Here is a 25,857-nt window from a genome sequence, read left to right as displayed (position 1 = left end):
TTGAGGATAAAAACATATTTCTTTTAATTGCTCTTGGCTTTGGTTTGTACCGACAAGCCCTGGAGAAACCAATACAATTTGATCGTAAACAAACTACACTGTGGGCAGTTGGTGATCCACAGAGAACACAAACCTACTTCCCAGGGAGGCCACTGCTTCCTGAGCCCTCAGGCTCCCAGTGCTTCAGTTCGGAAAGGGGACTGTGTCCCAGCACTAGGGAGGATGAGGCAGGACGACCACCAGTGTGGGGCCACATGGGATACACGAGAGCTCCTGGGGAGCTGGGAGAAAAAAGAAAGTTTGAAATTAAACTGTAAAAATGACCACATCCACACTCCTAAGACCATCATCTTCTCAAGTGCTGTTTAGGTCACCAGCACTAAGATCTGCTTCTCTGGCCTCCCCGGCAATTTTACTAGAGGAAATAACACACATCAAGGACAACGATGGCATCCTAAACGTACTCCTTCATGTGGCAGAGCCTCCCTGTGTTGTGCGCATAAGAAATAAAACCAAAAATCTTGGTCTGGCACAGCAGTGCCCACCTGTAAACCCAGCACTCAGAGGTTGCCCTCTGCCCCGGGAGTAATTTCGGCAGGAATTACATGTGCTTCCAGGATGCTCACTGGTCCCTGAGGATGGGTAGCTAGCGTGAAAATGCTGCGGATGTTTCTACTACCGCTGCCTGCTGCTTCACAAAACTTGGCTATATAACATAACTTTAAAATGAAAAAAAAAAAATTACTGGACATGTTGAACTTTGTAAATGAAAAGCTAACGGCAGTTGCTGCCTTAACCTTAATCTTTTCTACACAGGTTGTTTTGAGTATGACTGTCAAACTCAGCACACTGTGGTCATGCCACCACAAGTTACACTGCACACGACCTATTCTGACAACAGCATAATATCTCTATTTTTTATGGCCTATTGATATACTTCATTACTGAGCAGGCAAAAGACAAAGTCATTTCATTCCTCTCAGGAATGTTATCCATGAGTCAGTTGGTCCAACAACAGGAAGTGGACCCCTTGACTGTGTTTAGGAGTAAAGCCAGAGGCAGACTTAGCAACTCTGCGATCCCTGCAGTAGTGACCTGATATCCTCTACTGGGGCTTCTGCATAAGGGTGCACAGAGTAGGAGGTACCCGGGCATACCCTGAGCATAGGGCAAACTGATAGCACTTTTGAGTGCTTGGGAGCCAGGGCCTCAAGGCAAAACCAGGAGGATCTGGGCCTCTGGCTGTGCCCCTTCCTGAGGCTCCACCCTTCAGACCCAAGGTAGTTTCCTTAGACAAGGCCAATTGCCAAGTAGGCTTTGCTCTGAAAAAGTCAGATTTGTTTCATTGGAAGCCTGAGCGTCTCCCCGGGATTCTGCACTAATGCAAGCTTGAAGTGTTGCAGAAAACCTGCGGATGCAGGTGCTTGTGTGCTAGGTAACAGAGCTGCCAGCACATGCGGCCAACTTCCTGTTCTGCCAAGAGCCTGGGGTCCAGACAACACTGGGGAAAAAAAAAAGCAGGTGCAGCCAGAGAGGCCCTGGGCTCACTTACTGAGCTTGAGAACTATGCCCGAGGCCTGGGAAACTGTGCGTGTGTGGGCAGCAGCCTGGGGGCACTGGCCCTCCTGAAAAGACACTTTGGGCTTGCTATAGAGGTAGGAAGACAGGGACAGTTCAGGCCGAGGAGAAAAAGCCTCATGGACAGAGTGGCTTTTCTCCATCCCGCACCTGTCCACCCCGTGCTGGTCACACGTAGAAAAGCTACACTATTGCTCATTCAAGAGAAACAGCCAAACGCCCACAGAATCCACAGAATGGGCCAGAAGCTGACATGCTTTCACAAGGGCAGACTTAGACGAGTAACCAGAACGGCACCAACTGCGGTAGGTGCAGCAACGGCACCGAGGAGAGGGGCTCCTCATACCCACATCACTTAGTCCTCCTCTTGAGTGTGCATGGACTCAGACCAGAACCATGGCCTGCACCTCAGGCAAGGAGGGACAGGGACAGCAGCTCAGGCCTGGAACATTCGCCCCGTTCACGGGGATTTGTAAAATAATTAAAAAGCCCACATTTAAAAGTTATAATTTATAGAATATCCAGTATAAAAGCAGTCTTTAAAAAGGGATGCTGGCTCTCAGAAAAAGTCCGCAGCCCTTGGCCTTCTTTTCGGAGTGGTGGCTGGTAGCTTCATGGTTGACATAGGAGTGCTGGCGGGGGAGCTGGTTGGCGTCTTCAGCACTCCGTGCAGTGGCCTCTGCTCAGGGTTAAAAGCCACTCTGGAGAGGCCTGTGGGGCTGACCAGGATACTCTTGTCTGTCTTCTTAAATTCTGTCCGAAAGGAAAGGTTATTAGTTGGATGGACAGAACCAGAACACCGGGACAAATGGCTTCCACCTCATCCCTTTCCTGGTGGCCTCAGGAGGCCCCAAGAATCTCTCCCTGCCTTTAATCCCAACACTTGGGAGGCAGAGGCAGAAGAATCTCTGTGAGCTCAAGGCCAGTATGGTCTACATATGAGCTCCAGGAATGCTACAACTACACAGAGACAGCCTATCTCCAAAAAAACCAAACACCCTGAAACCTCTCCCTTCCTTGGCACCCATGCCAGATCTGCCAGCACTGCTTAACTGTCTGACCCAGAAATAGGCAGGGACAGGAGGGGCTTTGGCTGCTGGAGAACCCTGAGCTGGCTCCAGCTGGTTGGTCCCAAGGAAGTTTCCCAGAAGCCCACCCACTCACCTGCAGTCATGTTTCTATTCAATCCAAAGGTGACTTTCTTGGAGCTGGAGGGTGTTTTATTCAGCTGCAGAACAACAAAGGAGTAACCATGGTAACACAGGTGCTCAGCCTCCTTCCCTGAGAATTTTCTGAAGAACTTACCCAGGGAAGGCCCTTGCAGTCTGTTTCCTGACTTGCACACACACAAAGGCTAATGGGGCAGCATGCTATGACCTAAACAGACTCCACTACCAGACTTCTGCCCATGACCTTCACTTTTCACAGATGCCCAGATTTTTCAAATGGACACCACATTCCCAGTGAAAAAGAAGAATGGATGTTTGGAATTCCAAATTTACCACCCAAATTGTAAGGACATGCTAATAATCATTTATTTTGTCCCAGAACTTAAAAAAGTTATTTATTATTAGGTGTATGGTGGATATGGATGTGCATGTGACACGGTGTGTGTGTGTGTGTGTCTGTCAGAGGACAACTTCTGGAAGTCAGTCCTCCCCTTGGGCTCTGGGGATTAAACTCAGGTAGTGTGAGACCTGGGTGGCAAGCAGTTTTACCAGCCAAGCCATCAAGCAGGTCCAGAATGTCTAAGCTGCAACTTGTAGCTCACAGGCAACTGGTTAGATTAGACTTAAAATGGGGTCTAATTTCAATGGGCAATGGGTATGAATTTAAAATCTTTGCTGGAGATAGCACCCAAGGCCATGAGAAGTACTGAGGAAATGCTCTACTGCTGGCACGCCATCACAGACCAAAATCCCCAAACTTTTGTGCAAAGGACCTCAAATTATTTGATTTCCCAACAAGCTATCAGAATTAATAATTAATGATGAGCCTTTCTACTTGAGATGTCCCTAGAAGCCTGAGCCCTCCTGAGCTCTGCCTCTTTCTAGAATTGTGGCTCATCCACACGCAGGTGGTCAGACGAGGAAGCTGGGCCCCTTTAGTCCCCAAGTTCCTTGCCAGGTAGACTTCACCACCTGCACCCAGAACTCAGTTCACCTGTCTGCGTATCCCTGTGGGGGTGTGCTATGGAGGGCTCACCTGGACAGCAGGACTTTGGGGACGGATGGCAGAGCTGCTCTTTGCTTTCCTGAAGAACAGGGGCTTTGGTAAGAAGTGGGTGTCAAACTTCACAAAGTCATCCTCCATTTTCAGCGGCTTTTTCAGATTCCTGTTGCTTTCCTGTGAAGATGAGAAGTCGGGAGGAAGGAGACTCACACCCACAGGGAAAGAAACCAGAACAGCACAGCAGGGAAGTGCTAGAGGCTGACCCACCCTAAGCCCCTTAGCCCACAGTTTCTTTTGTCAGCTCTGCCAGAAACCCTCCTGCTCAGTGGAGCAGACTTCACTTCTGGGCCCTGTGCCAGCAGGGATCACAATATTGGGATCTCTGCTGGAAAGCCCACTGGTCTAACCTTAGGCTCTACCCCAGAGCCCACAGATGGAGTAAGCATCCCTTTCAAGTCCACCTGTTAAGCTCTCACGTTTCTATCTGTGCCCAGATATTATGTGGGCTGCATGTGTAGTGTGGCTTTGGTTTGGGGATCCCCACATCTGGGAAGCTGAGTGTGGAAGCACCATGTGGGCTGTTTGGCTGGAGCTTGGTGGTGCCCCCCTTGCTGAAGCATGCTTTCTGGCATGCTCCAAAGCAACCCTATACCAAGAGAGAAAGCAGCAACTTCCCTTGGCCTCAACTAGTTAGCAATTACCCCAATTCCAAGGGCTATGAAGAAAATTCGTGCCTCTACCAGGGCAAGGCTAAAGGCCTTGATGTGCCAAGGCTAGCCCAGTGCTGTGCTCTCCTTCAGTAACCCTTTACTGGCCATGAACTCACCTTCGATACATAGGCACCGCAAAGCAGTATGTGTAAGCACGCACTGGTGCTGAACAGGGGTCACATGTTTCCCTGGACAGCCAGGGAGTCACTATTTTGGTGGCTTGGTGGCCACAGCAAAGAACACATGGTGGTGTGTTTGCCACCCGGACTGAGCCTGGCACAGAAGCAGCATGCTTCCTAGATATGGCAAAAACACAAGAGCCTGGGTCGCCCTTATAGCTTCAGAAGTCTACAGAGGAAGAACGCCCTGTCATTAACCTGAGAGTCTAAGAGCTCCAGGCTTCCTCTCTGCCACCGGGGCTGGACCGAGAGAGCAGTTTTGAATGGAGGCTTGACTCTGACAGTGTCTTAGCTCCGTGCTTCCTGTCTGACCTGGCAAGACATCAGGTCTGTGAGGGAAGAGGTGGAACATATGGTGCCGAATGGGTCACCTTCACTTGGCCACCTAGACAGGAACCTGCCATCTGCTTGGTGAGAACTGTTCTAAAGCAGTTCATTCTAACCCTTGCGTCCCCTAAGTCTGGCTGTCCCTACGTCCTAGCCCTAGCAGATATCTGAGTCCTCTGAGCATACCTGGTCAAGCCCAGCACCACGTTCTGGGCACTCCCCCCTTAGCAGAGCTGGGATCTGCCCGGCGCTGGACTCAGTCACTCCGTTGTGTTCCACCAACTTTGACATCAGCTTCATTTTCTTCCTCTTTTTTAAGATTGCTGATTTTTGACTGGACAGATCATGGAGGTCAAGACTGCAGGACACTGTCTTCTTCTGTGGCCTCTTGCACTGGGGCAGGGTGGTCTGGCTATCTTTCTCTTCGCTAGGGCTTGTTGGGGTGCCTGCCTTCTGTACAGTCAAGCCACCACTGTTGACAGGGACAGCCCTGAGTTTCCGTTTCCTCTTCCGTTGGACACCTTCTGAGGAAGAAACTTGGGCAGCAGAGCTCTGGGGCCGGTCATTGCTAGGATCATTCTCTGCTACATCCTCCTGAGACAAAGGGATAGATTTCCAAAGCTCTCTGTGGGCCCTCAGGCTCTTCTTTCTTGGCCGCTTCCTTTTCTTGTGCGTGGGAAAGATGGGTGTTGGCTCGGAGCTGTTCTCTTTGATGCTAGCTGTGGGCTCTGCTGCAGGCCCAGTCACACACGCCTGTGGGGTCTGCCTCTTGGCATTGTTGGGCTCAAGGTCAGTACTCTCTGCTGGTGGCATGATAACAGCACCCAGGTCCTGAGTCTCAGCCTGGAAGTGGCTCTTCTTCTTCTTTTTCCTTTTCTTCTTGGGAATGTTGCCTCCATTGTCCTCTTCACCATCAAGAGAGACTATGTTTCCTACAAAGACGCAGACCAGTGAGTGTGCCAGCCCTGCTGGTGACTCTTGGGCAGCCGGGCAGCCAGGCAGTGTGTTTACTTATTTTGAGACAGGGTCTCATGTAACTCAGAGTTGCCTCAAACTTGCTATACAGCCAAGGCTGCTGTAGGAAACCCTGGTCGTCATGACTACCTCTCATGGGTGATAGGAATGCAGGTATACTGTAACAGCGCACACTCCTTTAGAGGCAGGGTCTCACCAGAGTTGTTAAGGTCTGGAATTAAAATACCCCCATTGGAGGGTTGAGCAGATGGCTCAGCAGGTTAAGTGCTGCTTGCTGTCAAAGCGAGAAGACTTGAGTTTGGACATACAGGACACACATACAAGCTAAGTGTGATGGCATAATGTGGACCTGTAACCCAAGTGCTGGGGACAGTGTGTGTGTGTGTGTGTGTGTGTGTGTGTCCAGGATAGAACAGGCAGATCCCTGAAGCTCAGTCTAGCCAAGCTAATGGAGGAAGACACCTACTGTCGACCCCTGCCTGGCCTTGGTGTTTGTGAACCTGCATATACCCGGCACATGTATCTGGACACTTGGCCCTCTATTTGGGGAGGCTGTGGAACCTTTGAGAGGTAGGCCTTGCTGGAAGAAGTCCTTGAGGTTTACAGCCTGGCCCTGTAGTTTCCCTGTCCCCTTTGCTCCTTGGCTTGCGTACGTGAGCTGAGCTCTTTTAGGCGCCTGCTGCCATGCCTTCCCCACCAGGACTGACTGTACCCTGAACTGTAAACCCACATAAGCTCTTCCTCCTTTAGGTTACTTCCTGTCAACTGTGGTCACAGTAGCTCAAGCTGGCCTCAAATGTGCAGTGGGTCTTAGGTTCCTGAATGCTGAGATTCTAGAGCCCAGCCAAGACTATTTTTTGGTGGTGTTGGGGACGGCACTAGGGCCTGACACACACTGAGAAAGGTTTCTGCCGCTGGACCCATTTCCAGTCCCTGGATCTTGCAACCTTCACCATCAGACAAGTTCTGACCTCAGCTAGTTTTGTTAACTGGTCCCACTTCTCTCCTCCGGTGACCAGAAACCTTCAAGCGGATCTTGATAGAAATGTGTAAATGGCAAGAGGTTTTCTTTTTTTTTTTTTTAAATATTTATTTATTTATTTGTTTATTATGTATACAATATTCTGTCTGTGTGTATGTCTGCAGGCCAGAAGAGGGCACCAGACCTCTTTACAGATGGTTGTGAGCCACCATGTGGTTGCCGGGAATTGAACTCAGGACCTTTGGAAGAGCAGACAATGCTCTTAACCACTGAGCCATCTCTCCAGCCCCTGGCAAGATGTTTTCAATCATATGTTTTTCAGTATTTTCAAAACTTATTTTTACTTTGCTTCATATGTATGTGTGCTGCATGTAGAGGCCAGAAGTGCTAGATCCCCTTAAACTAGTTACTGACAGTTCTAAGTTGCCATGTAGGTGCTGGGAATCAAACCTGTTCTCTGTAAGAGTTGGCAGTGCTCTTTAGCCTCTGAGTTCTATCTCCAGGCCCTAATATTTAACATACAGCCGGGCATTGGTGGCACATTCCTTTAATCCCAGCACTCGGGAGGTAGAGGCAGGTGGATCTCTGTAAGTTCAAGACCAACCTGGTCTACAAGAGCTAGTTCCAGGACAGTCTCCAAAGCTACAGAGAAACCCTGTCTTGAAAAACAAACAAACAAAATGTGGGATTCAATCATCTTCTGCCACATGGGTCCTGGGGATTGAACTCAGGCTTGGCAGTAAGTGCCTTTATCTGCTGAGACACCTTGTTAGCCCAGACTTCCAATAATTTTAAAGTCAGAAGACACACACACACAGAGGATAGTGTTTGGAACCCTATTCTCTCCCTGTACCATTCAATAGCACACACCTCTGCACAAACGAGATCAGAACAGCGGCTGCACAGAAAATAAAAACCTCTAGGACCTCTGAATACAGGTGACAAGGGTGTGGCTTGGGCAGTAGGTGGGGGCCACTGGCAGTGGGACCAGGATCTAACTCTAATGCATGAAGTGATTTTGTAGAGCCTCAGCCTAGGCCCGTGTGTGTGTGTCTTGGTCCTGTCTCAACAAGGTGATGGGACAGACAAAGTGGACTTCCTAGGGGAGGCCTTACCCTCTCTGAGGAGCGGGGGTGTGTGGAGAGTAAATTAGGGGAGAGGGAAGATGAGGGAGGGGGCTGGGATTGGTATGCAATAACAAATAAACAAGATTAATTAATAATTAATTGTATAAAAAAGAAAATAAGAGAACCTAGGGGATCTGTGGATGTGATGCTGCTTGCATGGTACCCCAGTACTCTGGAGGTGCAGGCAGGAGATCATGAGTTTGAGGCAAACCAGGGCTACATAAGAGGGTTCTATTTCTAAGAACAACTCCCCCCTCCCAACCACACCACAGCAAACCAAACCCCAAAACACATACAGAAACGTTATTCTACGCCAATAATTCATAAGAACACTGGCTCACAAGTCCTCAGACCTCACGGCCCAGAGCTACCCAGGTGTGAGCAATAGGTGAGTCTTTCTCAGGCCCGAGACTAAGACTTGCAGCTTACCTTTCTCCTTGTCCAAGGCGGCTCTCTCTAAAAGCTTCTTTCTTTTCTTCTTGTGCTTCCTCTGACTTAGGGCTTGACCATTTTCATCAGCACTAATGTCCTGAGCAAAACTGAGTTGAGCACTATTGCCTGGTAGGTGGCAAAGGGACAATGGTCAGCTTCCAAGGCCCTTTTGCGTCTGCTGCAGTAGCCCAGGTCCTGAGCTCCTCCCTTGCCCTCCAGCGAAGATTCCCCAGCCTAACTTCTGCTTCATCACCTGCACTACCAACTGCTTCTCCAAGCGAACTCACGGCTCTTGGCCTGAAAACACACTGATGATGACTGCCAGAGCTACATGTATGTTTGTGTCAAGTATGTGCCTGGTGCCCACAGAGGCCAGAAGAGGGCATTCACTGGATCTCTATGTGGGCTCTGGAATTGAACATGGGTCCTCTATAAAGGGCAGCCAGAGCTCTTAACCACTAAGCCACTTCTTCTGCCTTCCCTTTCCCCATTAAAAACTTAACTGTAGAAAGCACCAATAAAAATTCAAATAAATACCACATCATCCACACACAGTAGACACCAGATGCATGGAAAGTGGGTGCAAAGGGTCTTCCCTTGGGTATGCCACGTGAACCTAATTGTGGTCTGTCCCCCGTGAGTCACTTTCCATGAAGGTCTGAAGTCCCACTTTTCAGAATCTGGCCGGGAGGCCCTTGTTGGGTGTGCACTGGGTGTGACTCACAGTCCGACTCTTCTTACCTTCAGAGGGGTTCTGGAACCTGAAAAGGAACACATGGAGTTCAGCGTGGTAGATACAGGTCCTGGACATAAGCAGGAATCTGGATGTGCATTCCCCATCCTCTCCTCCACAGGGGAGGCTAGGGGACAGCTCTATCTAGGGACGTGATGGGTCAGGAAGGAAGAAACCCAGAACAAAGGCACCTTCAATTCCACCAACACTGCAAGGGACACAGTGGCTAGAGTTTCTCTGGCACACAAGACACCCAGAGCGCCAGCATCTTCCCCACTTGTCTCTGAAGGCAGACAGTCCATGCTACTTCTGTCCAGGGGACATTGGCAGAGGGTTCTCTTATGCAACTATATGCATTAGGCCAAATAAACAAGCTGAGGATACGAAGGAGGTCATGGGGCTGGGCTGGGTTGCTGGAGTAGGCAGGTAGGATCCAGCATCCACACTGGAGACCTTGGCAAACATTTAGTGACCAAGCTATGAAGTATAGGAAGTTATGAATGCTATTTTCCAGAGTATTCTTTCTTTAGAAGCCATGTTTTTGGTATGTATGCCTGTCTGCATGTGAGCATATGTGCATGCAGATGTCAGATCTACATGCTATCACCCGGGGCCACTCTCACTTTCCACATGGAAGCTGCGTCTCTCGCTTGAACCCAGAGCTTACCATCTGTAGCTAGTTTGTTCTGAGGCATTCATACCATAGAGGGCCATTGTCAGGCCAGTGCCTGCTAACCCAGTGAGGTGAGCAGACAGCTGTCATTCTCAGGCAGTCAGAACACACCTACTGGCTTTTTGGCCAACCATCTATTATGGCTCCATGGTCCTAGTGACATAGACGCGGACTACCAGATGACCCAACCCCTTTGGCACAACCCTGCTGGGAGGTGAGATTGAAGGTGAGAGTGAAGTAATGAGCCCCTTGGTGTGTCGATAGTGACATTCGAGGAGCATGCTGGCACCACCACCCTACAGCTGTATGGGTGAGCAGGGCTGCTTCTTTCCCTGGCTTAAGTTCACATATGTGCTATGTAGCTAATGAATAAAATTATAAAGAAAAATGAAGAAAAAGGAGGTGCACACACACACGAAATAAAAATAAATACATCTTTAAAAGAAGAAGAAGAGGGAGCTGGAAAGATGGCTCAGAGGTTAAGAGTATTGCCTGCTCTTCCAAAGGTCCTGAGTTCAATTCCCAGCAACCACATGGTGGTTAACAACCATCTGTAACGGGGTCTGGTGCCCTTTTCTGGCCTGCAGTCATACACACAGACAAAAGAAGAAGAAGAAGAAAAAAGCATGCAGGAGAATGTTGGTCCACAGTGTTATGGCCATGGGCTCTCAATCACTGCTTACTTTCTGATCAGTCTGAAGAGCCGCTTCCGGTTGAAGGGAGGGGTGCTCTTTGAGTTGGCTACTTCTAAGAGTCGATCAGCAACAGCCTTTAAGTCAAACTACCAAGAAGAGATAAGACATATGAGTGGTAGCGAACCAATCTGGCCTACCAGAGCCGCCTTCTGAATGTTCTTGGGCGTGAGTAGTTCTCTCTAGACTGTGGTCTCATACAAAGGGCAAAATTTGCCTGATGAACTTATATTCCTCCTGGGTTCTCAATCTTAGAACTTCTAATACTCGTACTTTTTCAAAGTATAACTGGGGTGGGTGTGGTGGCACGTGCCTTTATTCCCAGCACTTGGAAGATAGAGGCGGTGGATCTCTGTGGTTCAAGGCCAGCCTGATCTACACAGAAGTTCTAGGATGGCCAAAGCTACATTATAAAGGGACCCTGTACAAACCATTGATCGACTAACCAGAAACCAAAACTGGAAGACTGGCATTGTGGTGCAAACCTGTATTCCCAGCACTTGGGAGGCAGAAGGATTGCCATGAACTCCAGCCTAGACTATAGAGCAAGATTCTGCTTCAAAAAACAAATCAAAACCCCCCAAGCAGTGCAGCAGGGCCAGCGCTGCCACACCAAGGAAAACAGGCAGCCACGGCAGAAGACGAACACTGGTGCCTTTCAAAATTCTTAACTGTAAAATGTCTGCTATGTATTATTAAGAGCCGTTCTCCTAGAAACACAAACATGAGAACTGAGCACCACGTCCAGAGTGATTCGCCCCTGCGGCTTTCCTTGTACCCCAAGTCTCAGCTTCCTCACTCACTCCAGGGCTCCAAGTCACCTCTGACCAAAGAAAGGAAACCACTAAAATCCCCAAGCACAGGACGGTTACAATAGTGTCAGTTAGCTGCTGACACTAAGCGCTGTACATCCCAGCCTGTGACTCTAACAACAGTAGCAAAACCCACTGTCAAACAGCTGCTCCCATGGCCCTTCGCTGCTAGCCACAGCCTGGCTTCTGCACACTGCAGAGCACAGGTGCTAACATCCACATGCAGTGTCCATATTCAAGTGTCTGTTCAGGACAGCCCAAGTCACTCTGTAGTGTCAATACTGTGGTCGGACCCTTGGATAATGTCTCACCACCAAACTTGCTCTCCATCCAATATACACCACCCCAGTCAAGGCCAAATCTGGACATCAGTAGTGACATGGATGACTAAAGTTATATTCATGTGAAACCAGAATCCATTTCATTTCTTCTTTAAAATGGAATTTTCCAAAGGTATCCATCCTTAGGAAGCATCTTGTGATAGCGCTGGAGGATCCTGGCTTTCAGGTTCTGGGGCGGTGGGAGTGAGAGCTGGCACAGCTTCTTTTAGCTGGGCTGCGGGAACTCATGGATTGCTCGCTCTATCTGTGGTCTGAAGATGTGATTTAGTTTGGGGAAATGATCCTGTCCACCCACTCCTGCTTCCAACATGCCTGACTGAACCACACTCTGCCTCAGCCATTTCGCAACTGATTTCTTGTTCACTGCAGGATTCCAGTCCTGTTTGTCCAAGTGTATTGACACAAAATTATTCCCTTTCTGCCTCAGGTTCTGCTAAGAGGGCTTGGTGTTCACAGCAGCCAGGCAGTTTCAGCGGAAGCTGTTGAACTGGCCGTAGCTCTTGAGCTGCAGGTCTCCCTGAGGCAGTGAAGCAGAGTTGACCGGGTCCCCTGCCACACTCGAGCCCACCACTGGTCCCAAGGTCTGGCCTACTGTGCCTGCTCCCGTACAGTCTGCCATGGCTGCATCCCATACCTGGGCCTGCGCTCGGTTGCTCCATTGGGAGCCGTGGGCAGCGATGCACAGAAACCTAGGGCCCCACTGAGGCTGCAGTGACAATGGAGGACAATAGAGTCAGCAGGGCTCACAGTGTTGCTGGCGCCTGTTTCTCCTGTACTTATTGTCTATTTTTGAAATGGGGGTCTTTCTAATGTAGTCTGGGCTGGTCTGGAACTCACAGAGATCTGCCTACCCCTGCCCCCTGAGTGCTAGGATTAAGGTGTGCACCACCATGCTTGGCTTCTTTTTGTGTTTTTCAAACAGGATGTTACTAAGTAGCCCAGGTTAGTCTTGAACTATGTGCTGAGATTCCACGTGCGCGACACCATGCCAACTTAAAATCTCATTCTTTTCAAGTTGTTCCCAACAAGCTCAGAATGGTCACATTAATTACAGAGAGGATTATAAAGGACTTTACAGTTCAGGTCTTAAGGCTTAATGAGCTCTGTCTGACCCTAATTCTCTAGCCAAGCACCCCCAGGCAATCCACATTCTATAAAAAGCAAAAGCTGCCCCCACCTGGAGAGATGACCCTGAATTCTTGAATGCTGCCCAGCTGTCTCTTTCTCTGTTGCCAAGGGCTCCATCTCCGAGGCATTCACCCAGTGCTGTCAAAGTACACCCAAAGACAAAGACAAAACCTTGACATTCAAGAATAGACGTGTTTCATTCAGCTCTCCAGGCTCTGGGTTCAATCCCCATCACCAGGAAGAAAAATTACAGTGCACCAGCAACTGCTGCCTAGGGATTGATACGAATTACTCTTTTAAAAATGCTTGTCTTTCTATTTTCTCTGTAAAGCTCCAGGTTTTACCCCCAGTACTAGGTCCATACTGAACAAGTCTACCCCCCACCAAACAACTAAAGGCTCCTAGAAGGAACCTGTGTGTCAGGGGAGTCATGGTGTGATCCTGACTGTAGGCAGCTCTCCCAGGCACAGGCCACACTTCACAAGAAGGTGAGCTCCTGGAGGGACAGAATCTGTCAGGCCTAGTGTGAGCAGCGCTGGGTTTCTCCTGGGGGCCCCTGGTTGTGCACATGTCTCTTCTTTACCCTGCTTCACTCTTTGGTGGGAGGGCTATATTCAGTGAGATGCCAACCAAGTGCCTATGGAGATTTAAAAAACAAAACCCAGAGGTGCTGGGGAGGCTTGGTCAGGCAGGTGTACACCACACGAGTACAAGGGCCTGGGTTCAACCCTCAGAATCCACATAAAAAATCCCAGGCATGGTAGCACGGGGAAGGCTGAAACAGGAGGTCCCCAGGACTCCCTGGCTAGCCATCTAGCCTAATCAGGCATCTTCCAGGCCAACGAGATGTGCCAGATCAAAATAAGAGGTGCATGACAACGAGATGTGCCATAACAAAATGAGAGGTGCCATATCAAATAAGAGGTGCACGAAACCCAAGGAACGACTCCCAGCGTTGACATCTGGCCTCCACATGAAAGTATACACACACGCACACAACCACAGCTAAGACCAATATCCACAAACAAGCAAAACAAAGCCAACCCTCAGAGAGAAAGAACACAGGAAATGCTCTCACCAGCCTTCTTCCCGCAGACTGCTTTTGTACAGGCCAGCTTGTCTGCAGGGGTCTCTCGGGCAGAGAGGCCACTGTCACCCACTTTGGTTCTCTGCTCCTCCACAGTCTCTTCAGGTACAAAAGCAGACTGATCTATAATGACTTCAAAAACATCCCTAGCTATAGTCTGTACCAGTGCGTGGCTGAGGGTAGAAGCACAGCAGAGAGAATGTGATTAAAACACTCGGTCTGGAGCCTGTGCAGAAAGGAGCAAAGTGGAGAATGGCTCAGGGAAGTGCATGCCTGGTGCCTGCCTGGGGCCCAGGGTGCCCACCACTGCTCAGCAGAGACGCAAAGGCACCCTTAAAGCAGGTCCACTGCAGATTCTAGAGACCACTAACTCTGCTTCCTTCTGAGCAGGATCTTATTGTGTAGCCTGGGCTGGCTGGCCTCAGGCCTGTGAGGGGTATTAGGAATGGTGTTCTAGCCAGGCTGCAGTGATGTGTGCCTTTAATCCCAGCCCTGGGAAGCAGAGGCAGGTGGATCTCTGAGTTCCAGGACAACAGAACCCTACCCTCAGGCATCAACGAAAGCAGCGAGAACATGTGAGCCACTTACTCCTTAGTTTTGGCGGCAATTCTGCAGAATGGATCAATTAGCTTGAGGTTCTGATGCGCTAAAAGCTGTAATTTAGACAGAAAATAGAGGGATGTCAGGAGCCATTTCAGGCTTCCCCTTTCTTATATCTCACAGGACCTTGAAGTAAAAATCTTGAGACAAGAAAACTTAAAGTTAGCCAAAACATTACGTGCTGACCTTGGAGACTCAAGCTCTGGAAAGCACCACAGAGTGTCTTCAGGGCTTGCTGCTTATCACTAACAGCAGGTGTTCTAGCCACTGACCTTGCAACTGCCCTGCTTAGCTTTCAAACTGCCCCACTTAGTTGCCTAGCTACCGAGCCCCTCCTTCCCTTTCCCCCTTCCCCCTTCCTCAGTTCCCCCTGCCCCGAGCTCCTCACTGAGGAGTATATAAGACATAAAACTTGCTTCAATAAACGGGATGCCTTGACAAGGAATACTGCTTGGCGTCCGTACCCGCCCCCCATGTCTTTCAGATAGTGCCTCTTCAAGACCCTGTAGTAACTTAGGACCTGCTGGGCGGGTCAGAGGGAAAATGAGGGAAAGATAGTACATGATGTAGTAGAAGAGGAAGTCCCTGCCCCCTCACAGGTAAGATCAGCTGCATTTCGCGCTGTCACACACAGTTACAGACATGCTGCAGAAATGCTCAGCAGGCTAAGTCAGCCTCTCTCTGGTCTTCTGGGTATCTTAGTGCAGTGAGCCAAAGAACCATCAATTGATCCGGGTGACCCTGTAGCACTCAAGTCTCCTGGGGCAGCTGGGTGTGGCACCTGCCCAGCAGTAGGCCCTGGCTATCTCCAGAAATGCAAGGAAAACACGAGTGCCACGTGGATGCCACGTCAGCAGGAGACAAAGGCATTCTTATTTCTTTCTACCCACCCACCCACCCACCTATTAGGGTTTTTTGAGACCAGGTTTCTCTGTAGCTTTGGAGCCTGTCCTCGAACTAGCTCTTATTGACCAGGCTGACCTTGAACCCAAAGAGATCTGCCTGCCTCTGCCTCCCGAGTGCTGGGATTAAAAGGTGTGTGCCACTACTGCCTGGCTGACAAAGGCATTCTTTACTTTTAAACTTCATTTGTTCATTCATTAATCGATTACAGTGTGTGTGTATATGGGTTGCCCCTCTCTTAAAAATATATCATTTATAGTTTGACTTAATATATGTATAAAAGGTTCACTATAGAACGTCAAATAGTAAAAATTGTTATATTCCCAGACTGAGATGACCATTTTTATCTAAAAGTATACCTTTTCTTTCCAGCTTTTTGTCTTCATACATGGGGTATAAGCCGTGTGGTGCTGTCTACTGCCTTTCCCCTTACAGCTTCTGAAACACTCAACATATCCTGCTCTTTTCATACTGGACTCTGCAAATTGTTTCCAGCTCTTTCTGCAGAGGAGGGAGGTAGGCTGCCTCAATGCTGAGATGATAGACGGACACCACCATGGCTGAACATGGGGTCTCGTACTCCTGGGTCAAATGACTCTCCTGCCTCAGCTTCTCCAGCAGCTGTGTGGGGCTCAATCCTATTTTATAGGTTAAGACTGCTATACACTCATAGTGCACAGTTCTGCTACAAGTCCACTAGCTGTCTGGGGCACAGTAGACTCCAGGAGAAGTTACAGAGATTGCACTTCTGACAGAGCCCACGCCAACCCCGAACACGGTGGCCCCACCACACTGCTGGATGGCAGTGCTGCTCCTCACCTCTCTCCCTCCCACAATGGAAAGCTCATCCAAATAGGCATCAATCAAGTGGTTCCTCACTCCGTCGGAAGACTGACTCTCGGGACTCAGGATCTCCTTTGTCAGGACGTCCAGGAAAAGTTTGATTTGGCTAAAGAACAACAACAAAAAAAACCCAACAACACAGTTTTTCCTTTACTTTTTTTTTAAAAAAAGACATTATCACTAATACTTCCCTCCTCTCAAAGAACAGACAGAAGCAATTAGTTTACTGCTCACACAGTATAACGACCAATATGAGGCCTAAAGGGAAGAACGGTTATTCTAGTCGGTCTCAACGTCCTCACAACTACTGGGCTCTAACTCCCCTGGCTCAGGATCTATGGTGCTTCTCATAGCACTACATCGTGGTGTGCATACATCAGTCAATTCATGTTTTATTACCAGAAATCTTAGGGGGCCCTATTATTCTTTAAGGATTTTTTCTGGGTTACTAAGGATTAAAACCAGGCCCTCATACCCCATTAGGCAAGCTCTCTACCACCGAGTCACCTAGCAACTCTGACGTGTTTTCAATGTCACTACGTGTTCATGTAAATAATTTAACATGTTAATGGAAATAACGTACTGACCTTTCTTCCCAGGCCTTCCGCTTGAGAACTTCAAAGGACTGCCTCAGGACCAGGCGGATCAGCTAAAGGTCGACATTTTTATAATAATAGCAAAAGGTAATCATCATTTTGGCAGAATGAGGAGCCCAACCCTGGATCCCCAAAGCAAGACAACTTCCTTAGGTCTATTTAACCCCTATATCAAAAACCTTAAGCCAGACAGCAGTATGTGCCTGTGTCCCGAGAGTCAGAAACTAGGCCGCACAGCACACAGAGACTCTGCCCCAACAACCCCCAGAAAACAAAATTCAAGATTCAAGACGGGACCAGGACATTCTGTCACACCTTGCCTGGCCTTCCATTGTTTTCTTGATGGGGATAGAAGCTAGGTCTCAATAATGCCTACAAAGCAGCTATTGCCCGATGAGCTCACACCCACGTCCTGGGGTGTTGTTTATTTTTTTCCTCCAACAGCCTTCCTTTCTCTTAACTCTAGTGCTTGCTTACAAGGTATTTAAAAAATTCGCAGGCCAGGTGGTGGTGGTACAGCCTTTAATCCTAGCATTCAGTAGGCAGAGGCAGGCAGGCCTGAGTTCAAGGCCAGCCTGGTCTATACAGAATGAGTTCAGGACAGCCAGTGCTACAGGGAAACCCTGTGAAAAGTCAAAACCTACCTACCTACCTACCAACCAACCTTTTCCCCCAAACCCTCTGAGCAAACTCCACCTTGGCTTCCAGAAGAGAACAGAATGGATGCCAGGGAAGATCTTACCATGCAGTACTTGTCCAGCTGCAGCTCGTCTGTTGTCTCTTCCCACTCTCGGTTCATGGTTTGCCAGAAGGTCTGAAGGAACAGGTGTTCTGCAGGAACAAGAGGCTCTCAGTGCTCGGCTGCCACATGAGCACGCAGCAAGAAGGGAGCGACAGAAAACACACCTGGTTCTCTTTACACATCTACCTCAAGAATTCTTAGACAGAGTTTGGCCAATAATTAAATATGCTAATAATTTCCTTACAGCTATATAAAGACATTATAATGCAATACTATCAGCATCTCTTAACAGAATCTTCCCCAAAGCACTGTTCTTTATCTGCCTCAAACCCTCATTCCTATTAAGAGTCCTCTGAAGAAACCCACTGGTCCTCTCTACTACAGCTGCATCTGACAACCAATCCTGTCTACTAATCCTTATGAGCATCCTTGCAATTCATGTATAAAGACAGATTTTTCGATGTTAAGTGTTGGCTGGGTGGGACACAGCACAAGCTATTTAAGTTACAGAACTACCACTTTTAAAATTGGAAATCTTTCCTGATTTACTGATTTTTGAACATCTCCACTTCCTTCTACATAGGGTTTGGCTGCTACCCAAGGCTGGCCTGGAGCTCACAAACCTCCTGGCTCAGCCTTCTAAATGGACTACCATGTCCAGCACAACTTATTAACAAATGAAATCTTTACTATACAACAGATGTAGAAGCTCCATGTTGTAGGTCAGCTAGAACCGAGAGAACCAACCAGGGTTACTCAAGTGGGGAATGCCAAGCAGAACAAACTGCTGTCCAACTTCAGAAAACTCATCTTTTCTTTTAAGGTAAACTCATCTATGCTTTATTACAGTGATTTATCAGCACGATGGCTCTCATCTGGGCCAGGTCACTGTACGTGCTGGCATAGATGTCACAGCTTTTAAGTGTGAACATAACTTGCATTTGGAGACTTTGGAGGATTCTGATCTGTCTTTGGATGCCGAATGATCTCTGTTCACTACGCAGTTAACATTAAACACAGCATCTCAAAGCAATAACAGCATATCACATCTGTACAATGCTAGCAGGAGGCTCCTATGTCACCAACACCTAGAAGACGAACTTCACGGAGGGAAGCACTGACTAGGTTCCCCAGGCAAGCTACCAAACCCGCTAACAAGGAAGTCTGAAAGCCAGGAAAACAGCGGGACTTACGAGCCTCTGAGCTGTGAACAACATGGATGAGTTGGGAAATAATGTTCGCTAGCTCCTCCTGCAAAGGTGGGTTGGGGAGAAACATCGGTTATTAGTGGTCAGGCTGTGGTGGCAGGGCTTTGGGCGGCGGTACCCTCCTTCCTCTGTGGCAGGAAAGCCTGCGTCTCTTGTCCTAGGTCTGTGGCAGACACCCTGGGTTTTTTTCAGATGTGAAACTCCAAACTTTATAGAGAACTACGAGGCTAATGTGATGTTTCTGGAAAAAATGCTAAAACTCTTGTGTTCAAGAAAGCATCTCTGGTTAAGAGTTTGGATAATTCCAGGAGAAGTAACCTTACCGCCAAATTGTTGGCCATTTTTTTTTTTGGAGACAGTATTTCTCTACATAGCTCTGGCTGGCCTCGAACTCAGAGATCCGTCTGCTTCTGACTCTGAGTCTTGGGGATTAAAGGTGTGCATTACCACACCTCATCCCTGGTCTTAACATATAAACTAAACAGAATCTATCATGAATATCAAATGTTGCAAGCAGAAGGCACAGGGTCACCTTTCTGGTGCTTGTACAATGGGGTTTTCACTTCGGCCTTCTAGACCTGGTCAGAGCAGGCTGGATTGTCAACAGACTCCTCTAGGTTGTGCTTTGGCAAAACTGAAGAGCAGTGGAGGCACAGCAGACTCCATTTGGCAGCACTAATGGGCGTGGCCTAGGAAGAAGCCTTCCATCTTCCAACTATCTGAAGATGAGCACCCTTACCGGTCCTCCTGTGCCCAGAGTTCCTTATTCATCTTGAATGAACTCCAAGACTTGAAAATGATGTTCCTTTTCGTTGGTTCTCTTCCTCCCCCCACTAAAGCTGCTTGTTGCTACTTCTGAATATAATCTTAAAATATTTTGCCCTGCTATCCCACTCAAAATATGTTCAGTAGAATCAACAGAGTGAATTGAGACAAGTCACTACATGTCCTGAGAAAAGCAGCAACGCTTCATACATAAGGCAAGCGCTACCCAGCAGGACTCTACACTGGGGTTTGTGTGTTGTGACCTGTACTCCCCTGCTACTGAGGAGGGTCTAGTTCCAGACATTAGAACAAACCTCTTCTATGGTTGAACTGGTGGCAGACTGAGTGGGCAGGGCTCTACTGTGTATTCTAGTCACCAGTGCAGCCCACGGCACTTGAGCCACAGGGCCTGGCTGCTCATTTGGGCACCAGGCCCTCCAGGCCCCCCGCTGTGCTTCTGATCATGCATCGACAGAAGAGAAAGCAGAAACACTAAAAACGTTGTGTAAAACCTACCACGGAAGCTATGGAATGATGAGAGCAATAGGGAATCTCTGACTCAGGTGCCCGATATGTCTGAACGCACAGCCTAAGTGCCTGCTGCCCCTTCCTGAGGGGACAAGGGTGGAGACAATGGCTCCTTCAAGCTTTTACTTCCATCTGTCTGGGCATGGCAACAGACCGGCAGAGCGTCTCTTATGCACTGTGGCAAAGGTCCAGGAACATGACGAGGGAGGGGCTTCGTTACCTGCAGAAGGGGTTCGTCCTGAACCCACATGCAGTAGAAGAGTCCTCTCCATATTTTTAGGAGTTCGTCCTGACTGAAACCTGCGGGAGAAAAGGGCACATCCACCTTAGAGTCTACTCTTTTCTTAATGTTTAGAGATGCCATGCCAGCAGCAAAACCACCACACACATCCCCGTCCTCTGCTCATCTTTCCCTAGCCCTGAACTTCCAAGCATGCCATGTTTCACTAGTTCACATACCTATATATTTGGCGTCCTGTAAGAATTTCTCAGGTAAAAGGGGCGGTGAACAGAAAAGCTGGAAGAAGCCCTGGTTTGGTCAAGTCTTCCACTCTAAATATTTACTTTCAAAATAGGCACAGAATCCTATTTTAACCTAGGAGTTTAGTTGGTAAAAACAGGTACTGATTTTTACAGTACTAAAGAGGGATAAAAAAACAGTATCTGATTCCTTTTAAAACTCAAAAGACGCAGTAAGTATCTGAAGTGAAGCAGTCTTGGTTGAAAGTTGCCCTCGAAGATGCTTTCTTCTTGGTGTAAAGTCTTTCTGAGGTGCCGGTTCTGCACGTCACTCGTCAGATAAGCACCCTATCCTTAGGTAAGCCTCCTTGGGTCCCTCCTCCTCTGCTATTTTAAGACAGGGCTCTTCTATGAGTCCAGGCTGGCCAGCCTGAAACTTACAATCCTGCCTCAGCCTCCCAAGTTCTGGAATCACAGGCATCACTACTATAACTGACCACGGAGTATCTTTTTTCTGGCTGGCCTAGAACTCACTGAGATCTGCCTGCCTCTGCTTCCTGAGTTTGGGGATTAAAAGTGAGTGCCACCACTCCTGGCTGGGGACATTTTTTAAATCTTTACCTAATCTAGTTCCTGACAACAGGTTAGGTTTAGCTATTTTAAAAAGAATGACATGAATACAAAAGCTTCACAGGGAATACCATTGAGTTTTGAAATGAGAATGTCCACCAGCAACTCTCTCCACAAAATGAACACAGTACACGAACATGTCCCCATTCTGGATGGGGAGAGTATCATCATCTTCCAGACCACACCACAGTCAAAACACATACACCTCCTTCTAACTTTCAGGCGGAGAACCTTAACTCCTCACTTCCACAATACCTGTAGTATTCTAGCCGCCGCCAACCAGAAATCCAGTCATTTTATGTCATTAAAAAGGAAACTGGGGCTGGGGAAATAAACGGCTTGGCAGGTAAAGGCTCTTGCCACACAAACCTCAGGGCGAGTTCCAGCTTTTGAACCTACATAAAAATGGGAGGAGAGAACTGATCCCATCAAGTTGTTCTCTCACCTCCGAATGTGTGCTGTAACACATCTATCTCCCGTATACACACTCCCGCATGCGTGCACACACACAATACTAATATTAACAAAAAAAGAGGAAGCAATGTCACAAATGAAACTGCCACAGGGTTGATTTGAAGATGCACCATGGCTTTAGTAAGTGTGAACCGTTCAAGGCAGAGAACCGCTAAGACAGGCAAGGACTGCCTGTTTGATTCCCTGCTGTATCCCGTAGGCCGAGACTCGTTATATACAATACATGGTGTTTCACAAACGTTTGCTGCCTTTATGAACAACTGCACCAGGACACATGAGCCACCATGAACTAAAACACAGTGACCATTTCATGACAGCAAAGACCACAGAGCCTATCTATTCATGCTGCTAACAGACAGCTATGTGTTTCAGAAAGACTAAAATGTCAGATTGCCCAGCAAGATGCATGGCTGCAAAACAAACTGAGTTTGTCAACAAGACGCAAATGTGAGGCAACTCGTGCTTCTATTATGATGGGGCACAGCAGATGCTTTGGTTTTCTTGTCCCGTGACTATGAAGACATTCATTCTGCAAATTTTATTTATTTGCACTCACATACATATAGGCCAGAAGTCAATGTTGGGTATTTTCCTCAACAGCTCTCCAGCTAATTTTCTGAGACAGGTTATCTCATTGAACCTTGAATTCACCAATTTGGCTAGACCGTCTGGCCATCAAGGCCCCTCCAGGACTTTACCTGGTCTTTATATGGATGCTGAACACCTGAACTCAGGTGCTTGGGGGGCTTGTGGCAAGCACATTACTGATAGAGCACTGTTCCTGGCCCCTGCAGCTGTTTTTAGTTTGTTTTAGACATATGTGTATTTTACTTGCATCTATGTATACCATGTGCTTCTGTAGTGACTGCAGAGGTTAGAAGAGGGTGACAGATGCCCTGGAGCTGGAGTTAGAGACAGTCATGAGTCACCACAGGGGTGCTGGGAACTGAACTTGGGTTCTCTGCAAGAAAACAAGTGTTCTAACCTGCTGAGCCATTTTCCCAGCCCCTCTACAATTATTATTATTACTTTCTTGAAGGCATTCTATATTCCACAAACTAGCCATGATGATGAATAGGGGACCAAGATAAGCAAATCTGGGGGTGGTGCTAACCAGGAAGGATCCCGGGGTACTGGTGTGAGCCAACTGGCTTCAGGTCCTTGTGACATCTTAGTATTTTAAGACATCCTTAGTATTCCTGGGCCTGTCTCCAAAGGGGTCTGAGAAGCATGCTCTCTGGCTACCCGAGGTCCAGATGTAGTGTTTGCCTCTGTCTCCTGAAGGCCTCCTAAGGCTCCATGTGCTTTTACCTATGGCCAAGAAAACAAATGGAAGCTTACACTGCTGGGAGGAAAATGATACAAGCCTTGGAATTCAGAAACAAAGTTATCTGTACACAGCTGAGGCAGGACCACAAGGAGTTCAAGGTTACTCTCAGTTACAAAGCTAATGAAGACCAACCCTGGCTACAGGAAATCCTATCTCAAAACAAATAGCCCCCCCCCCCCACACCAAGTATCTAAGACTACATATTTTATAAAGGGACACATGTTTTATAACTCTAGGGGTAACCAGGAGGCGGGGAGATACTAAAGGGGGATTTCTCAGAAATGATGCTGCCAGGGGAGAAGGGGTGGAGTTCTTTGCAAAACAATTCAGAAATGCAAAGGAATGGAGACGAGCAATTGTTTGGTGTCCTCAGCCTCCAAGGGTTTTATTGATTACTAAGGACTTAGAACAGCTGGTGAGGACACCCTGACTGACAGACTGTGACCTTCAAGGAGGTGCTTTAGGAAAGTGACCTGGGCTAGTTTGTGAAGGAGAGATTAAAGAGGCACAAAATAAGAGGGCTCCCAGCACACAGATCTCTGGGAGTTCAAAGCCAGCCTGGTTTCCAGGACAGTCAGGGCTGATACACAAAGACTGTCTTGAAGAACAAAAACAAACAAAAGGCACAAAGGAGTGAAGGAGACCAGTTAGGGAACAGGCAGGAAAGATATCTGGGTAAGGGAAGGGAAGCTCTGGTTAAGCAGGATATTGAGTAGGCAGGACAAAGGATGTGTGTGTGGGTGGATGTGGAGGATGAAGAGAGCCCATGGCAATGTGGTGTGTTTGTGTGTGGGGGAAATAAGGGAGTATGAGCCATAGGGAAGGAGCAGCGGCAGAGAATAGGTATTTTGGGTGGAGCAGGAGTCATTCCCATTTTTGACACTGAGGCACTCATGGGACAGTCAGGTGAAGGATCAGGCTAGTACCACTAATCTGAGGGGAGGGTAGCTAAAGCACACCTGGGCTACCAAGTTAGGTTTAGGAATTACCAGCACACGCATCTAGGGAACTTATAAACATGGGAGTAAACTGAATTCCTGGGGGCAATCCTTAACAAAAGGGATTACAGCTGCCAGGTCTACCTGAGTCTGACCTCTGGAATCAGGGTGGAAGAGAGACAGCTTTCAAAACCTAACTTCCAAAAGTGCACACATGTAGTAATTAAAAAAAAAATAAAATTATTTTAGTTTTTATCTCTATCAGGCTTCTCACCAAAGTTTCTCTTTCTTTTTTGGAGATAAGATCTTGCTTGTCCTGTGGCCCTGGCTGCCTTCAGCTTTCCAAGAGCTGAATCACATGGGTGAAGAGTTCAATTAAAAAAACTTCTGAAGATTTAAGTGTATGAGTGTTTTGCCTGCCTCTACGTATGTGCACCACGTGCATGCCTGGTGTCAGAAGGGGGCGAGTCCTCTTCAGGAACTGGCTATGAGCTGCCATGTGGGAACTGGGTCTCAAACTGCTGAGCCATTTTTCAATTTTAGGCAGATTTAGCAACACGTAGTTTAAACTTTAGTCAACCGTCTGCAACCTGAAACCTTCACAGCACGCTGCAGTCAGTTCAGACCTAAGTGTTCACTCAAGAGTTACAAAACCTACTCAGGATCGAAAATCTTGCAAAGCGCTCCACGGCTGTTAAAATCCGAGAAAGCCAGTAACCTGGCCACACCGCCACCAGGCTCAACTTCATCTGGACACGCCCTGCGCGCCAACTTCTGATTTCTCTGGCCCAGGGCACCCTTAGCTCTTAACCTGCGTTGGCCTGGCTGACTTCCTCCTGTCAAAAATCTCACAGAACACTGGAGGCTTCATTTAGAGAGACTTCCTCTTGTACTTTTCCACACCTACTAGTATACATTCCCGTATTCACACTTGCCCTACTGCCTCGGGTCCTGCGAGAGTTCCTCCGGGGCTGAAATGCAGCCTCAACTCTCTCCCGCACACCAGCGCCTGCAGGCACGATCCAAGAGAAGAAAACAAGAAACGCAAACGGGCCTCGGCGAGCTGGGCCAGGGCTGAGCGTGGAGCTGGAGCTCCGCCTCACAGCCCGCAGCAGCAGCTCCCGCACCCACAAGAGCGACCCTCGCCGAGCGCAGCGACGCGGACCCCGGCCCGCACCTGTGTCGCTCTGCGTCCTCGCGCTGAGATACTGCCGCAGCTTCCTCACTGCGCGGTCGCGGACACCCTTCTCGCTGGAGGCCAGCCGCTGAGCGAACTGGAGCTCGGCCGACTGCATGGCGGGAGCCATCGCACCAGCTCCAGCATCCCCAGGCTGCGCGCGTGCAGCTCGCCACCGAGCAGTCTGTATTGCGCCTGCGCACGGGCTATACGGCGCGCTGGTGATGGCGTCACAGATGCGCCGCCGCATCGCGCCTGGGGAGTCCGCGTGGCCGTGGCGCGAGTAAAAGCTGCGGGCGTGCTTCCTGAGTACGTCCTGTGGGTGGTTCAAGTCAGGGTGGTTGGCGTCAAGATTAGCTGGGGTCAGATCTCCTCCAGGAAGACACCTACAGCTGGTTTTGACGCAGTCTAGAGTCTAAGCACAGCTAACAAAGCTCTGTCGGGGGTTGACGTTCCAGCGACCTCCCCACACGCTGTGTCTGCAGAAGTCGGCGGGCTTTCCTGGGCAGAATTGAGACCCAGAAGGAAGACAGTCATCCGGGCAGCCCCGGCCTGAGGACAGCACAGGAACTGTGCTCCCCCGCCTCCACTTTCCCCAGTGTAACATAGTGCCTAGAGTCTGATGCAGGCGCAGCATTCTAGAGTGAACGATCCGCCCCATCAATGTCCTGCGACAAATGCAGAGGTGATGAGACCTTTGCAGTGTTCTAGGGCAG

The 25,857-nt window shown here is 48.6% G+C and overlaps 1 protein-coding gene and 1 pseudogene across 2 annotated transcripts; both read right to left on the bottom strand.

Moving 5' to 3' along the window:
* Positions 1-25,339, bottom strand: Rrp1b (ribosomal RNA processing 1B). 2 transcript variants are annotated; one of them, XM_050141554.1, is made up of 16 exons: positions 25,142-25,339; positions 20,354-20,433; positions 18,826-18,883; positions 17,633-17,721; positions 16,882-16,943; positions 16,271-16,400; positions 14,537-14,601; positions 13,940-14,121; positions 12,911-12,999; positions 10,572-10,669; positions 9,224-9,243; positions 8,480-8,608; positions 5,153-5,898; positions 3,784-3,924; positions 2,743-2,806; positions 1-2,331 (listed from the first exon to the last, which is right to left on the bottom strand). In XM_050141554.1, the coding sequence occupies exons 1-16, from the start codon at positions 25,269-25,271 to the stop codon at positions 2,138-2,140; spliced, it is 2,277 nt and encodes a 758-aa protein (XP_049997511.1). In that variant the 5' UTR covers positions 25,272-25,339; the 3' UTR covers positions 1-2,137. The 2 variants fall into 2 exon arrangements, with proteins under 2 accessions (XP_049997511.1, XP_049997520.1); XM_050141563.1 differs by lacking the exons at positions 12,911-12,999; positions 13,940-14,121; positions 14,537-14,601.
* LOC126501140 (biorientation of chromosomes in cell division protein 1-like) lies at positions 11,147-12,904 on the bottom strand (annotated as a pseudogene).
* Positions 25,340-25,857: the final 518 nt, after the last annotated feature.

The sequence above is a fragment of the Alexandromys fortis genome, unplaced genomic scaffold, assembly GCF_014885135.2.
Source record: "Alexandromys fortis isolate MF-2015 unplaced genomic scaffold, M_Fortis_MF-2015_v1.1 scaffold_9, whole genome shotgun sequence".
In the NCBI taxonomy this organism is placed as follows: Eukaryota; Metazoa; Chordata; class Mammalia; order Rodentia; family Cricetidae; genus Alexandromys; species Alexandromys fortis.
This window is presented reverse-complemented; position numbering and strand designations above follow the sequence as displayed.

What these genes read in the sequence shown, in the direction of transcription:
- Rrp1b (XM_050141554.1), bottom strand. Translation starts at nt 25,271, where the DNA reads ATGGCTCCCGCCATGCAGTCGGCCGAGCTCCAGTTCGCTCAGCGGCTG. An exon ending in GAGGACGCAGAGCGACACAG is followed by an intron (nt 20,434 to 25,141) that starts GTGCGGGCCGGG and finishes TTTCTCCCGCAG; the next exon opens with GTTTCAGTCAGGACGAACTC. An exon ending in GTTCCAGAACCCCTCTGAAG is followed by an intron (nt 8,609 to 9,223) that starts GTAAGAAGAGTC and finishes GCCACCTACCAG; the next exon opens with GCAATAGTGCTCAACTCAGT.